Source organism: Melospiza melodia, chromosome 2, assembly GCF_035770615.1.
Source record: "Melospiza melodia melodia isolate bMelMel2 chromosome 2, bMelMel2.pri, whole genome shotgun sequence".
NCBI lineage: Eukaryota > Metazoa > Chordata > Aves > Passeriformes > Passerellidae > Melospiza > Melospiza melodia.
In genome coordinates this window covers 63,240,861-63,256,544 of record NC_086195.1, presented here as the reverse complement: position 1 = coordinate 63,256,544, position 15,684 = coordinate 63,240,861, and the positions used below count along the sequence as shown (strand labels likewise).

General features: G+C 39.6%; 1 protein-coding gene across 1 annotated transcript in view; it reads left to right on the top strand.

Annotated features, from left to right (window-relative positions):
• Positions 1 to 15,684, top strand: part of KPNA1 (karyopherin subunit alpha 1) — a 57,868-nt gene that overhangs the window by 31,840 nt on the left and 10,344 nt on the right. Inside the window, exons 11-13 of the mRNA XM_063148460.1 lie at positions 948 to 1,073; positions 13,873 to 14,000; positions 14,746 to 14,924. Coding sequence (XP_063004530.1) covers positions 948 to 1,073; positions 13,873 to 14,000; positions 14,746 to 14,924 — 433 coding nt within the window. The remainder of the gene's footprint in view (positions 1 to 947; positions 1,074 to 13,872; positions 14,001 to 14,745; positions 14,925 to 15,684) is intronic.

Sequence of the window (15,684 nt, the reverse complement as noted above, 5' to 3'; positions counted from 1 at the left end):
AAAATCCTGAACCATAATCTTTGCTATTTTAATCTTAGTGGGGAGTATAAAGAATTTGAGACTATGGAGTAATGCAAGCAAGGGAATTAAGTCCTCAGATTCCATCATCAGACGTCATGACCATGATTCAGCTTGACTGGAGTATTTCTTGTAAAATTCTGTACCACACTGTTTTATCCAAGGTGCTGCTTTTGCCACACAAGGCAAAACTACTGTGCTTCTTGGTGTTTTCTCTCAATTTTTGGCTTCATTGTTGGAAGTTAGAATTAAATTAAAAAAATAATAAATTGTTCATTTTTCATTTATTGAATTATGTTATGCCCTTTTAGCAGGTCAAAAAGTCTTTCACTATCACACATGACATCATCAAGGGTGCTATCCTGTAACATCCAAGGTCTGGGGTGTTTTCTGTTGTACTTTGGTCATTTAGGAAAAGGAGATTTTGTTGCAATTTTTCTCCACTGTAAAATAGCAGGGTTTTTGCAATTTTTGTTATTTTTTAAATAAGAATTGTTCATTCATAATGTCACTGCATACAACACTGGTCAGACTCTGCACCGCAGTGCCTGCAGATGTGGAAACAGAAGTAGTTGGTGCTTACAATTGTACAAAAATACAGGAAAATACCATAATTTTATTGTTGTTTGGTCATAATGTGCTTAGTATCGTCTTGTTTTCAGATCACATTGAAATCATTATGAAGGTGTAACTTCTTACATGAAAAACTTGGTAGTTTTGCTCTCTAGTTTTCCTGCAAAATTTATTCAATTCTTGCTGTGGGATTTTTTTTATTTGTGTATATTTAGTATTTTAAAAAAACAAACCTGTGGTCATCTAATGGGGTATGCTTTTTATATTTTCAAGACATTGTACTCCTTTTTCCTGTGATTCTTTATCCTAAATTTCTTCTATGGTGTGTTTTGTTTTGTTTTTCCTGTTGTATTCAGGTAATTCTGAATTGCTCAGCTCTGCAGAGTTTGCTGCACTTGCTAAGCAGCCCAAAAGAATCTATCAAAAAGGAAGCATGCTGGACAATATCTAATATAACAGCTGGAAACAAAGCCCAGATCCAGGTAAGCTTTTCAGCTATGATCAGTAATTTTTGTCCTGCAGACTAGAAGGAACACAGGTGATTTTTTTGTGCATAAAGTGCATATTTGTGTGAATGCATTGTCACAGATATATGATTGCATACAAAGTATGTTACTGTGTGTATTTAGAATATTTCAGTGGCCCAGTTATCTGCAAATTCAAATTATTTAAGTTTCTAATCCTCTACACATTATAAGGGGGGGAAGACAGTCATGTTAGAAAATGCCAAAACATGGCTAAGCTCAAGAAAATTTCATCTTAAATAATTTGCTTTGTGCTTTTGACAAAGATACAGAAATCCTCAAGTATGAAAAGAATAGGCTACAAACTTTGAGAATCAGATAATTTCACATATTTCTTGGTTTCACCATTGGACACAGACATACATTTGAAAGTACTTTATTTCAGTTAATATTTCCTTATAATTCCTTTTATAATTTCCATCAATGTGCCTTACAATGCCCCATTATAGTCATGTATGCTTAGCCAAATGTAAATCAGCTGTTTATAGAACTGAACAGTAATAGAGGCTATCTAACATGTCTTGGTATTTGCCCTTTCTGGTTACACTAAATGTTGTAATCCCTTCATATTAAGTGGTAGCACACAGAAGCAAATGAGTCCCACTCCCTTGCGTCAGTCATTACAATTAGGCTCCAGAAGATCAAATCATTGTTCTGAGTCTGGACTGAGTGTCAGCCATCAGGAAGAATTCTCAGGACTTGTCTCCAGGTGGTATAAATGAGAGATGGAGTATCTTTTCCTCAGAGAAAAGTCTTTGGCTAGATGAAGAAGAAACAGCTCAATATATTTTGTTTTCCCTGAATATGGAGTTTTGTTCAAGAACAGCTGTACTAGGGAATGTTTTGCTTGTCTTTCAGGGATGTGGTTTGACCTGGTGGGATGTCAGGTGTCCCTCCAAAGCTGCTCTGTGACTCTTCTTCTCAACTGGTCAGGAGAGAGAAACTAAAAGGGAAGTTTCATGAGTGGAAGTTAAGGACAGGGAGAGGTCACTCACCGATTACTGTCATAGGCAAATCCAGACTCAATTTGAGAAATTATTGGAATTTATTACCAGTCAAAATCAGAATGGGATAATGAGAAGTAAAATTAATCTTGAAAGCACCTTTCCCCCACCCCTCCCTCCTTTGTGGACTTAACTTTATCCCTGGTTCTTTTCCTCCTCTCCTTGGCAGTGCAGAGTACAATCAGTTCTTCACAGGTTGTTTCTGCTGCTGCTTCCGCCTCGGGGAGGGAAGTTCTTTGCCTGCTCCAGCATGGGTTCCCTCTGGGGTCGCCAGTCCCACCTGCAAACCTGCTCCAGGGTGGGCTTCTCTCTCCACAGGGCCACAAGTCCAACCAGGACTCTGCTCCAGTGTGGGCTTCCCATGGGGTCACAGCCTCCATCAGGCATCCACCTGCTTCAGTGTGAGGTTCTCCACGGGCTGCAGGTGCATCTCTGCTCCCCCATGGACCTGCATGGGCTGCAGGAGAGTGCTCTGCCTCACCATGGTCTGCACCACAGGCTGCAGGGAATCTGTGCTCTGGCACCCGGAGCACTCCTGCCCTTCTTCCTGCACCGACCTTGGTGTCTGCAGGGCTGATTCTCTCACATATCCTCACTCCTCTCTTCTCTGGCTGCAATTACTTTTGCCCAATAACTCATTTAAGAAGGGGAAAAAATTATCACAGAACTACTGTTACAGTCTCTGGAGGGCTCAGCCTTGGCCAGTTGCAGGTCCATCTTGGAGCCAGCTGGCATTGGCTCTGTCAGATAGGGGGGAAGCTTCTAGCAGCTTTTCTCAGAAGCTGGTCCTGTAGCTCCCCCAACTGCTGCCAAAACCTTGCCATGCAAACCCAATACAAAGAGCATTGCCTCATTCCTTCTCTTTTGTAGAAGTGTTGGAAAAAGACGTTGTAGTGAATGATAGAATCATGAAGGCTTGGTTTGGAAGGGACCTTAAAGATCATCCAGTTTCAGCCCCTCTGCCTTGGGCAGGGATGCCAAGCTATTTCACTAGATTAAGTTGCTCATGGCCCTATCCTACCTGGCCCTGAAACCAGGCATTGTCTGATAAATACAAGTGTTTCTATCAAGGCAGTTGAATAACAGTCTCATGTAAATCAAATTTAGTTCTGAGATTACATTTTTCAATTATTTTTCCCCCTCATTGGATACATAAAGTATTTTCAGAGATTGCAAAGGGTAAATGTAAGTCTGGCAGCAGGCATTTATTCTTTGAGGAATGGCAATAAATGTCAGAAATATTAAACTCTGGAAATATTTGTCTTACATGTAACCTGGAAGAAACAATGTTTACACAGAAAGTGAACCAAACCTCTTAATATATTGGCAAAAGTAGCCAAGACATCATTGTTGCCTCAGTTTTCCTTGGAAGGCAGCCTGATTGCTGCTCTTACAATGATGACTCTGGATTACTTATTCTGTATGACCAGAATTAGCATGAAGTGGTTAACTCTCTTCACCTGTGGGGTGGAGTTACTTCTCTTTTTGCAGAAAACTTGCACGAGACTATGAAAAGGCTGCATAATTTTCCTGAGGAATAAGTGTATTACAGCCTTTGCAGGTGACACTTGAAATCTTTTTGGTTTACATTCTCCCCTGCAAAGAACATTCAGCTGCTGAAGGGGCAAGCATAAAGCTTTAATACATTCAGTAAGGGCTTCATCTCAGAAGGCATAGGAGATAAGGTTAATACCTTTGTGAAAGATACTTCAGTCTTTGCTAAGATACCTGAAATTCCTGAAAATGAGTGTGAGCGCTCATCTAACATTCAGAGATCCCTATGTTAGGAAATGAGTGGGCAAAACCCAAAAACTTAGAAAGGTGGAAAGCTCTGTAGGTCCTTCTTGTTTGATGTAAAGATATGACTAGGATGGAAATGGGATTGTGAGGAAAGGAACCCCTTGCAGTGGTATTTGCTCTGGCTTTCTTGGTCAGGATTTTGTTTTTACTGCTGGAGGTCATGTTTTTTGTCAGATACAGAGAATGATATGGTTACTCAATCTAACCTTGGTAGAGCTCCAAGAATTTTGATTCTGCTTTTATTGTGGTTTGCGTGTTAATCTGTGGATTAGCTGAATTTCTAACAAAAGGTGCTGTGTGAAATCAGCAACTGTACCACTGTTTTTCTCCCACATCAGCAATTGTAATGGCTGTGCAAGTAGCAGTGCCCAGAAGGTAGTTACTGCTGCTTGTACCAAGGTAAAAATGTTTTTGCCTTTGTATTTCTTGTGTTTCTTCTTCTTCTTTCTTTGCTCTTTATCTCTTCAACACCCACCTTCGAAATACAGTATTTTCTCTCTAGAAGGGCATTTGTGCTTTTTCTGGAAAGTCTAATAGTATTTTCTGAGGAACAGTACAACCAAATATATTGTCTTAAGTTTGTGTCTTTTCTCAAGTCTGTTGGAGGGTTGTTTCAGGATGATGTGTACAGGGATGTTCCAAACTTAAAAAGAGCTTTAAAAAGCCAGATACCTATACAAGTCATTCCATAAAGACATATCAGAAGTGATAATGGAAACTAGTTTGTTGTTAGAGCATTTTTTCAAAACTTTGGTATCTCTGTTTTTCTTATTCTTGATCTACTGAAGATACAGTTATGAAGAGTCCTAGAAGTAACTTGAATTCTAGTGCACCAGAAGCTATTTCAGTAGTGTATTCAGTTCTGTAACTTCTTTATAACTTCTCTGTACCACATTGTCCTGTTTTCAAGTGTAGGAGTAGATGCCTGTCCTTGTTTGCACAGTACTCATACACCTGGTATTCACTACTCAGGCACAAGTGAGGCTTCAGCTGAAGAGTCTTATCTGTATCCCTGGTAATCCTTGGTCTTCTAAACTGTTATCATGCCTTTATTTGAAAATGAGTAAGGACAAAATAATCTCTCCTTTGTTAAAACAGAATTTGCCTCATCTACCTGAACAAAATCATTAGTCTATGCATGTGTGTGTTCGGCAGTTTTAAAATGTTTTGGGGTATTTTATCACAGATCAACTGCCTTTCTATTGAGAACAGATTGGAATTGCATGGTGACTTGAAAAGGTGAGGTCAGAAAGGAGAGGGAAATTAATGCTGTGAGCCATTAGTATCGAATCGTCATTTCTAGCAGCAGCTCTCTAAAAGTGCAAAAAAAGCCCTTTAAATCTGCATAGAAAAATACTTGTGATAATTTGCATAGAAGTTCTCTTTCTCAAGAGTCTTGTATCAAGAAGAAAAATGTGTCAAACAAATCACTAGAATACATGTAAGTTTAAAAGAATCCAGCTTAAAAGTAGCTGCCTTAGGATATGTCACAGAAAAGGTTGGAACTGTGTTGATGTGTTATGCAGGTCCAGGGAAAAATAATGTAAGAAGCATTTTCTCCAAAGTGAAAGCTGTATTTCATTTAGGAGTCCCTCAGGCCCCATTCAGAGTAATTGATCTGCATTCAGACTCCAAGCTCACACTTGCTTTGTAGTGAAAAAATGACTGTTCTAAGTGTATATACCCTATACTGACAAAAATTAAATTAAAAGCCAGCGTTTCTGATTGTGAGTGGGATATAACTATCCTGGTAACGGTGACATACTGCAAATTGTGTCCATCATGAGGCCTTGATTTTTGGAACTGCAGAAAATGGCTCATTAGAGAAAGCTGTGAAGTGAAGCACAGTGGAGAGTGCTAACAACCTGCTTGATTGAAGAGCTCAAAGTCAGTGTTTCTTGGAAGTAAAATTGGCAATTGCAGGTGTGATTGCAATGATCACCTTGTGTTGAAAGTACTATCACAGATGTGTAACAAGTTCCAGAAGGACCCTTGATTCTTTAGCTTCGAGTCTCAACCCAGAGAATGTTGTGTGAGATACAAGATGTGAGGAAGCCTCCTTTCAGCTCCAGAGCTGATAAATCTGAATTTCTTTGAAAATGCCTTTGAGGTATTACTTCAGGCGACTCCTATTTAATGGCAAAATCATTGTAAACATTTGAGCTGAAAAGCACTTTAAAAAAAAGGACTTCTGAAGTTAAAAATGCTGTTTGGTCAAATGTTTCTTGAAGATGGTCACATGCTAAAATGGAGAATAAAAGTGTAGTCTGTTGTTAATTGCTGTGATGATAAAGTATAATTCCCATCTGGGATGAATACTTGATTTAGTTAAGTTCATGGGTGAACCTGTTTCATCTGTGAGTTGAGGTAGGTTTTTTTTCCTTTCTTTACATGAATTTCACATTGTGATAAATTAAAATGTTACTTCTTGAGAACTGGTCTTACAGAAGGAATTCTGTGATACTAAGATACTAGATGCAGCTCTAAATTAAATTATTTACCTTCCTTTCTTCTCAGTCCCTGTAAATTGCTCAATAGTTGCTACTAGAGGTCATAAACTGGAGCAGATCTGTTCCGCTCTCTGTGGTGTTCACTGCATTTTGAACATGCACAATCTTTAGCCAGAAATCAGACAAGAATGATTTCAGCGTATGATAATTTTTTCACGTCTGCCTGGCATAGTAACCCACATTTTTGCAAGTTACCAGCTGATCTAACTAGTGGATTATTGCTTCAGAACAGTTGGGATGTTGAAATGCTGTGGAACTTTGGGTAGCGCTCAAGCCATAATGTAGCAATCCCTTCTGCACACCACAAAGACATTATAATGTTTTGATGAATATAATAGGTATTTTACCTAAGCAGTATTAACAGACAGAACTATATTTGGTGTTGTCTAAGACTGCATTGGGTTACACTCCCTCCATCCACCCACTGTAAAGTATAGAAATATAAAGTCAGAGGGAAGGACTTTTATATTCATCTCCACTTTCATATTGCCTACGATGCTGTTTGGTAGCACACTCCAAAGGCTTTCACTGCCATTTCTAAAAGATAAGGCAGCAGCCTATCACTATTAGATTTGCACTCCAACACAAAAACTAAACTCTTTCTAGCGTTAAGGCATTGTAAATTAACATGCATGAAATGTGTGGAAGTGTGTGCTGAACTTTCTTTGGTGGCTCTTCCTAAAGCACAGGAAGTGTGGGGTTTTTTCCCCACCAAAGGTGGCAGTGAAAGCCTTTCAGAGTGTGTTATCAACAGTGCCTAGGCAACAGAAAAGTGTGGTGGAATGCAGCAGTCTTTCCCCTCTTTATTTCTGTGCTTTCAAGGCTTGGGGTGGATGTGTATATCCTGATGCAGTCGCGATTGTCACTAAGTATAGTTTTTGTTTGTTAATTTCCTAGTTTGTATACAGCTTTGCTGTACTTCAGTGGATAGCTTCCCCAGTCAGGGAGAAGGGGAACTACATCTTCCTGGGAGTCAGAAGGAGAACTGCACAACTGAAGCTTAATCCTGACTGTGGACCCTTCTGAAGGGTATGAAAGGCTCTCACATACCTCAGAAAATGTTCTGTGCCTTAACTCCGCAACCCGTTGAAAAGCTGTGGAGGGCAGTACATCAGACACAATCCTCCATGTCTGACAGTGAAGACATCATAGGAGTTCTCTGCTCTTGACAGGTTAAGAAACTTCTCACTTCTTTTCTAACATACCTTAAATGTTCACAAGAACATCTGGAAGTCTGAGTATGGGTAGGCATGGTAGCCACAAGATCTGTGCCATATTTTTCCTCCTCCAGAGTTTCTTAACCTTGCAGAAGAGTGACATGGGCAAATGTAGCAAATGATATATTGTGTGTCAGTTTTAAAAACTCTGGAATTAAATGCATTTTTACAAAATGTGGTGAAAGTTACAAGCTCAGGTTTGTCAGAGGCTCTTCTCCAAAAAGACCACTGGGGACCACTCCAAAAGCAGTGCTGGGGACATGGAAAAGAAGCTACATGATTCATACAGAGCTGTGGTTTATACAGGCATCAAGTTACCTTAAATATACAGTGTGTTTAGTTTATGTCATAGTTGGCATAAGTAACCTAAGAATCTTATAATGCTGTTTGTGGTAGTAGAACTTTAAGAAGTTTATTCATTAAGAGCAAAATACTGCATTGCTGACAAGGTCATATTAGTTTGCAGACTAGAGAAAGTCAAAGATTAATCTCTCTCAGATTTGACTTTGTGTTTAAGTACAAAATCTACTTTCAGGCTTCTGCATACCTTTTACCACATTGAGGGCAGCAGAGCTAGAGTACCTTTAATTTCTGTATTGTGGCTGAAACCCACAGCAGTCAGTGGTGTGTTACAGCCTTTGGGAGGCTGGTTGGTCTGTTTGGTTTTTTCTTTCTTTGTTTTGGTTTTTTTAAGATTGACCGATCCTAAAAGCAGGAGAGAGCTCAACAAGGTGCTGCTCATTATACTGTAGGTTCTTCTTGATGGCAATAACAGCCTTGTGTAAACTGGGTAGAAGTGTGCTTCAAACACAGCTTGGAGGATAGGCTTAGGTGTCTGTGTCAACAATAAAGGTTCATTTGAACTGAGATCTGAAGTGCTTCCTCTCTGACTCCAGGAAGGCAATGTTCTTTGTACCCATGCCATAGTGTGAAGTAGTTTCAGCTTACAAACATTTGCTAAGTTTTTTATGAAGCAGTTGTAAATTGAATAAATAAACAAGGTAACTGGAAAAGAAGTCACTGAGAACTAAAATTTCCAGCCAGGAGGGGGAGATCAGAGCAGCAGGGCTGTATTTACAGCTGCCAATTATATGGTGACTGTTTTTTTATTTGTTAAAGGTAAGGTGAGTGGTTGCAGGAGCAGGAAAAATATCACAGTCTAAGACTTGTTTGCTTTCACATTTATGTGATGAATGATATGTGGGCATGTGGTGCCAGCATGTGCACACTAAAAGTGTGTGTGTGTTTGCACATCACAAGTGATTTAGGTGTGGGAACCCAAAGGGAGAGAAGCAGATTCTCAGGGGGCTCAGAATATGAATTTATTATACTATGGCTGAAGACCTCCCTAGCAACAACTAACAACATATTTCAATGAAACATCCATGCAGGTGTAATGAAAAATTCATTTTTGTAATCTAGCTTCACTCTTTAAAAATCCAGTCCTGTGAAGTGAAGAAACTTGATTAAAATAAGACAGGTGGAGTGTTTCCAAGAGACAGGCAACCCTCCTAGAGGACTACACCACTGGGATACCAACTATTAAAAAAACCCCCCCAAACCAAAACAACATACACACCCCAAACCAAACATAGAAAAGTTGACACATAAGAAGTGAGTGTCAGGTTTGCTGAAGTACTGAGCATTAGAAATTAAGTTTGAAAGTTCATATTTCAATTAAAATTCAATTTCAGTTAAAAATCAGTTTTGGTTTTCAGAAAGACTTGTAATTACAACTCCAGATGGGGTTCAGTTCCAGCAAATACCAATGGATGCAGCTAGGCAAAAACTTGAGTGTTAATGTATTAAAGGATGGGCTTTGGATTGCCTATTATGCAAAAAAGAGATTTCTAATGCATTTTGTAGATAGCACCTCTGTGCCTAGTAGTGGCAGCCTAAAATGTTTTTATTTCTTTCATGTTTTTCAAATTCTTGTTGAACAGAAATCCCTTAACTCTCTTCCTTTTGTTTGAAAGCTATACTTATCTTGAGCATTTTCTATGCACTACACTTTGGTCTTAAACACACTTCCATATCAGGCACACACATTATAGGAATGCTAAAAAAGTAAAGTAATTTGAATTAAGCCAGTCTAAGTCCTTAGAAGTTTTATGTGCCTCATCCTGCCACAGTTCTTTAGGGCTTTGCTCTGCCTGAGGCTTGCTTTTCTTAAAAAAAAAAGAAACTGAAAAACAACACACCCCCCCACTAAATCAAATTCTGTTTTAGCATTTACTGTTTTATTACTTAAAAGAAGTTTACCTGAAAGGGAAACATGACCTGTTTCCACAGTAACTGTTGTTCCCCCATAAAATATCATAGAGATGGGAATCCTTAGGTATTCTAGTGTGCTTTCAAGAGTAACTGCTGTGGGCAGGCTGCAAGTCATAGGGTGTAAATATGGATGGTGCCTAGCACTTACTCTGTATTGGTACTATATTGTTTCCTCCCTTGCTGAGCTTAACTAGACTTTTGAAATCTAGCAAAGATATAAAGGTTAAAGCAGATCATTTTCTCACCTAGTTAATGTGTTTTTTTTTTTCCTTAAACCTGAGCTCTTAGAGTTTCAATTGTTTGAGAGGCTGCTAGTGGAAAAGCTTTGTGGTGTTACAGGGGGAGAGTTGAGAACCTTTCACTCAGACTCACGCTAGGGTGAGATGGCAGCACTTATATTGTGAGTCAGGCAGCAGAAAACATAAAAGTATATTAACTGGTAATGATCTCTCTTGAGTCAGTCTCTTTCAGAGAAGTGCCTTATGAGAGGCTGTGATTCATTGTGATGCTTTAACTTGTTCTGCTTGGGTAAAGATAGCCAATTTCATTGTAGAGCAGAAATGAAGCAAGGTCCCCATAGCCTTTTACACAATAGAAATAGAGATAAGAGCACTCAGCCAAGAGATGGGAGATCTGGATTCAGTTCTTTCTGAGGGTTCAAGTGTGTATTTCTCCACTCTCAAGAAGAGTAATTTTACCCACTGAACTGAAGCATTCAGGCACTGAAGCAATGAGTTCAAAGTTGATTGAGCCTGAAGAAAAACAGTAACAATCTTTTGTGTTTCTCCCACTTAATTGCCCTGCTGTTGCTAGTTCCCTTTATTTTGGAATTGTCTTACTATTTTACAAGTTTTAAGTTGAAACCTTTTAAGGTAACTTTTTTTTTGGCAGTAAGAAGAGTCAAGTGTTAGTTACTGCCTGTCAGATAAAGTGTGCTCATGTAGTTGCATCATGTAACATACTCTGATTTTAGTATTTATTATAGAAGTTGGTTTTGAGAATACACTTTCTAAGGAAATGAATCTCGTGTAAAAGGATTGTTTTGGGGAGAGGATTTAAGAAGTGATAATGAGATATGTTTTTACTTGTTTTTTTCCACCATAGTAAAATCCTAATGCCCTCAAATATCCCTATCCTAGATCTGTATCAAGATCTTTCAGTAGGCAGTGCTTGACATCCTGGAACACATTGTTCTTCTTAGGGCTTCTGCCTCAACAACACCCTTGTATAGAATTCTCTGGACTCACATAAAGCCAAGTGTAGACTGACAAGTCCCCTTTCTCCTCTCCATCTGATGAGAACTGAAGTTCACTGGTGAAAACACTTTGCTCTCACTCTCTAGGTGCACAGTCACAGATATCTCCAGTACCATTGTGGGTTCTCTGCTCAGCTGCTGTCCATGGCTGCATCAGGAGCTTTCTTGGCTCCCTGTGCTTGGTTCTGCTCACTGGCTGGTTCAGCTTGAGCCTCACTGGCAAACCAATGAACACGTTTGTCTTGGGCATCTCCAGGCTTGCAGACCCATTGAATATCTGCACAAACCCTCTGTCCATGCCTGGATCCTGGACCTCCCAGTTGCTACTCAGTCAGTTTGCCAGCAATCTAAGTACACTGTAGTCTTCCATACCCACCACTGCTTTTGGGGATAACATAAATTCCCCCACCACACACAGCAGGTGCCCAGGCAAATGGGTTGTGTGACCTGCAGTTCCTTTGCAGCTGAGGTGCTGGGATCTTCGTTAAGCTTTGCTCCAGTCCCTCTAGTAGCTGGCATCCAGGCACATGGGCCCTATGGGCTGTGATCCTGCCCCAGTGGTTGATGCTGAGACCTTCACCTGCTCCAGTTGCAGGTGACCCTTTCATCCAAGACCTGACACCAGTTGCTGCCCCCAAATTCAGGTTTTATGGGACCTGATTTCATGGCCCATTTTGCTGCTGAGACACCTCCACCCACTGCAGCTGCTGGCCCCCCAGACACAAGGGGTTCTCCTGAGGTCTGGTCCAGTTCCTGGCCCAAAGTGAGTCGTGCTCAGTTGCTAGCACCTAACTTTTACAGGGTCAGGTGGGACAGAGAGAGGGGTTATGCGGTAAAATAGTTAAGGAAAGATTTGTTATTAAGTTTTGCACAGTTGCACTTGTGGAGGCCCTGGAGGGGCTTCTCCTAAGTTACACCCCCTTGGCTCCTTCCCCTGTTCCTATGCCTGAATATAGGTGCTCCTGAGGCTCTCCCTCCCTTTCCCTTGATTGGGCCTCACCTTGATACTGCCTGGAGACCAAGGTCAGCTGGGAGGCCCCTGGGGGGAGAGGGTGGGACGTTGGGGGGGGAGTCCATGTCGGAGAGGAGAACGTCTCACAGTGTGGCTGAATGAAACATCTATGGATGTTATGTAAAAGCCTTTTTTGCTTCTTTACCATGGACTTTGCTAGCAGCAATTCAAGCTGCAACATGCACATGTCCCTATCATCAGCTATAAAGTCCAGGCTGGCTCTCTGCCTCTAGTTTCTTAATGACCTATTAATTAGTGACTGAACCCTTTTCTTCTTTGTGATTGTTTCCTTATCCCTTGTCTATTGGGTTTGTGTCACTGAGTGTTTTATTTATTACTTTCCTGTTATTTGTATCTGCCTTTGAGCTGGAAAGGTCCTTGATCTGATAACCTTAATGAAGCAGATACTCTCATGTTCCAAATACCCTACAGTGATAATTTCACAAATTAATTAGATTTTTTTGCAGTAAAATACATGAGGGGGTAAAATGCATCTCTTTTTAAAGATACTTCCTTTTATCCTTTTTTTATTTTTTTAAATAGCTGGCTCCTGTTTATGACCAATCACTTTCAGCAGTCATGTTCTAAAATTTCAGTTAAGGATACTTTTTCAAATATTCTTGGCAATGTACAAATGCAGTACAACGTGGCGTGATGGAGATAATAGTTTTCCTTTAGGACCCCAGATTGCTGTATCAGAAGTGGGGATTCTTTAGAATAGGAGACAGTGTTTGTGGGCCTGTTGGGTGGTACAACTAAGAGGCTGTAGGATTTACGAAGCAGAGGCAGTGTGGATGCCCAGACAAACAGGAAGGATAAAAGAAGTATCAAACAACTGTTTTATTTTTACCAGGTTAGCCATTCACACTATGAACTGACTGTAGCTTTTTGCTGTATGTAATGTTTTCTTCTGCAGAGCTTTGTGCAAAAGATCTTTTTGGCTTTCTTTGGATTTTTCTTTGTTAGTTCTGTGATGATTTATGCTTGTGAAGTGATAGATTAAAAAAGTATTCCTGAGATCTTGCTTGGTTGAATGATCCTGATCAAAATGTTTCAAATCCTTGTCATAGATATATAACAAAACTGGTATAATTTTCATCTTATTGCAAAAGGCTGTTTTCAGAAGGAGTTACCAGAAACTTTAAGTTGCTGCTCAAATGTTCATTTGGCTTCTATCACTTTGTTGAGCTAAGCAGGAGAACCCTACTGCCAAACCATCAATGCTTTGTCTTTCCATCAGGTGGTTGCTTGTTTTGAGCAGTTCTTACATGAGCAACTTTGCTCTGTTGTCTTGTGCACTGGAAATATATAATGGCACAGAGGCCTATGAAGTTAAGGGATCTTAATGACTTAATGGTTTACTGACTTAATAGCTGAGAGGTTTACTACCTGGAAAAATAAGGGAACTATGGCATTCTTTTGTTGTCAGGATATGATTAAGTAACTCATTAGATATGGCAGTCGCTAGATTCTGAATGCGTTTTTGAATGAATTTTGAATGAGAACAGACCACAGCAATAACTAAGGTTTTGAACGTAAAGCTGAAAACTGATTTATCAGTTTTGATGTTTGATAAAGTGACATTTCATTGTTTAATGTGTTATGTTGGGCATGCACATTAACTCAGGGCAAAGAAGTTATTTCTAATTTTTATTATGACCCTGCCATGTCATTTGTTTTTGCAGACAGTCATAGACGCCCATATCTTCCCAGCTCTTATAAATATTTTGCAAACGGCCGAGTTTCGGACAAGGAAGGAAGCTGCTTGGGCCATCACAAACGCGACATCGGGAGGTTCTGCTGAACAGATCAAGTATGAAGTGCTTTAAATCTTTCAATGCAATAGGCTGAGTTAGTGTTTGTGCAAGAAAACAAACTATCAGCCTAGAAACTGAGAAAGCTTTCACTGTGCTTTCAGTGCTGTATCCAGAGAGACCATGGCCTTGTTATGAATGGGCCTTTCATTCCTTCAGGGAGAGATCATAAAAGTATTTCAGCTGTAATACTTATTTACATAATTATACCATTTGTCTTATGTGAAAAAAAACCTAAATGCAGCTTTTAAACTAACTTCTGAGGGGTGTAGAGTGTAACACAGTGCAGTAACAGTCTGGAGAGGAATAGCTCAGCCTCTTGGACAATGGCATCACGTGCATTGTTTCTCCTGTTTGGCTTATACCGGTACATTATGCTTATATGCAGTTTTGTATAAAATAAAGACTTCACAAGCATGTTAAATTAATCTAATTGCTCTTTATAGAAAATATTTAGAACTTACCATTATAGAAATATAGTTTATGGTACAAAAAAAAAATTATTATTTCAGAGCTATATGGAGAAAGTGAGACAGAGAAAGAATTTTAAAGTTATTTTCATTGTTTCAGCAGAATTGACTGGATAGAAATAGATGTCTTTAATTTCTCTAATTTTTCCAGTCAAGTTGATACTTCATCTGATTGATTGTTTTGATTTGTTTGACCTTCATACTAAGTGCTTAAATGGCTACACCAATTATAATTTTGCAGACAATTTACTGGGTTCCATGTGATATTTTTCAGGTACTTAGTAGAACTGGGATGCATCAAACCACTCTGTGACCTCCTGACAGTAATGGACTCCAAGATTGTGCAAGTAGCTCTGAATGGGCTGGAGAACATCCTGAGGCTTGGAGAGCAGGAGTCCAAACGCAGCGGCAGTGGCATTAATCCTTACTGCGCTCTTATTGAAGAAGCGTATGGTATGGGCAAAACACCTGGGGAAATCTGGGAATACTGACATGGTCACAAACTCATTAGAGCCTCAGCAGGCCCGGTTCTGTTAGTTCCCTTATCACTGGTACTGAAAATAATCTGTTCTTTGATAAGTCTTCAGACTACTCCATCTTCTACATTATCTTTGTGTATCGATTGGAGGAGAATGTGCAGATCTTCTTTTCTTGATTCATACAGAATAAAAGGTGTTAGAAGAAAACCACTACAATTCCCAGCAGTAGAGATTTACTAGAATTGCTAACATTTGAGTTTCATTATAGCATAATTCCCTGCTGTATTATTTTTCTTTGTATCTGACTTCAAGGCTTGAGTTTGCCCATGTCCTTTAAAGCCTGCCCAAAAACTGGTTGTCTGAGTTTAACTGCATTGTATACATACATATTATACAGGTTAGGAAATGGAGTCTCCATCCTTGGAAGTTTAGAATACTTGTCTAGGCACATCAGATCTTATCTGGTGTTGATTAGTACTGCTGGGATGGGCTGCAGGTTGGACTAGATGATTATCAGAAGTTTATTTCAGCTTACATGTAGGTGATTCTGTAGTCACAGTCTTCATAAAGAAAGCACTGTAAATAAACATGCTTTCAGGAAATATGGCCCTAAAAGTCTCTTCAGGAAAAGTCTTAGAGTTTGAGGCCTTGTTCTTTACCCGTTCAAGCTTGTTGATTTAATTTTTGAGTGAAAAGGTAAAGGCAGACAGAAGGTACGAAACACATAACACAGT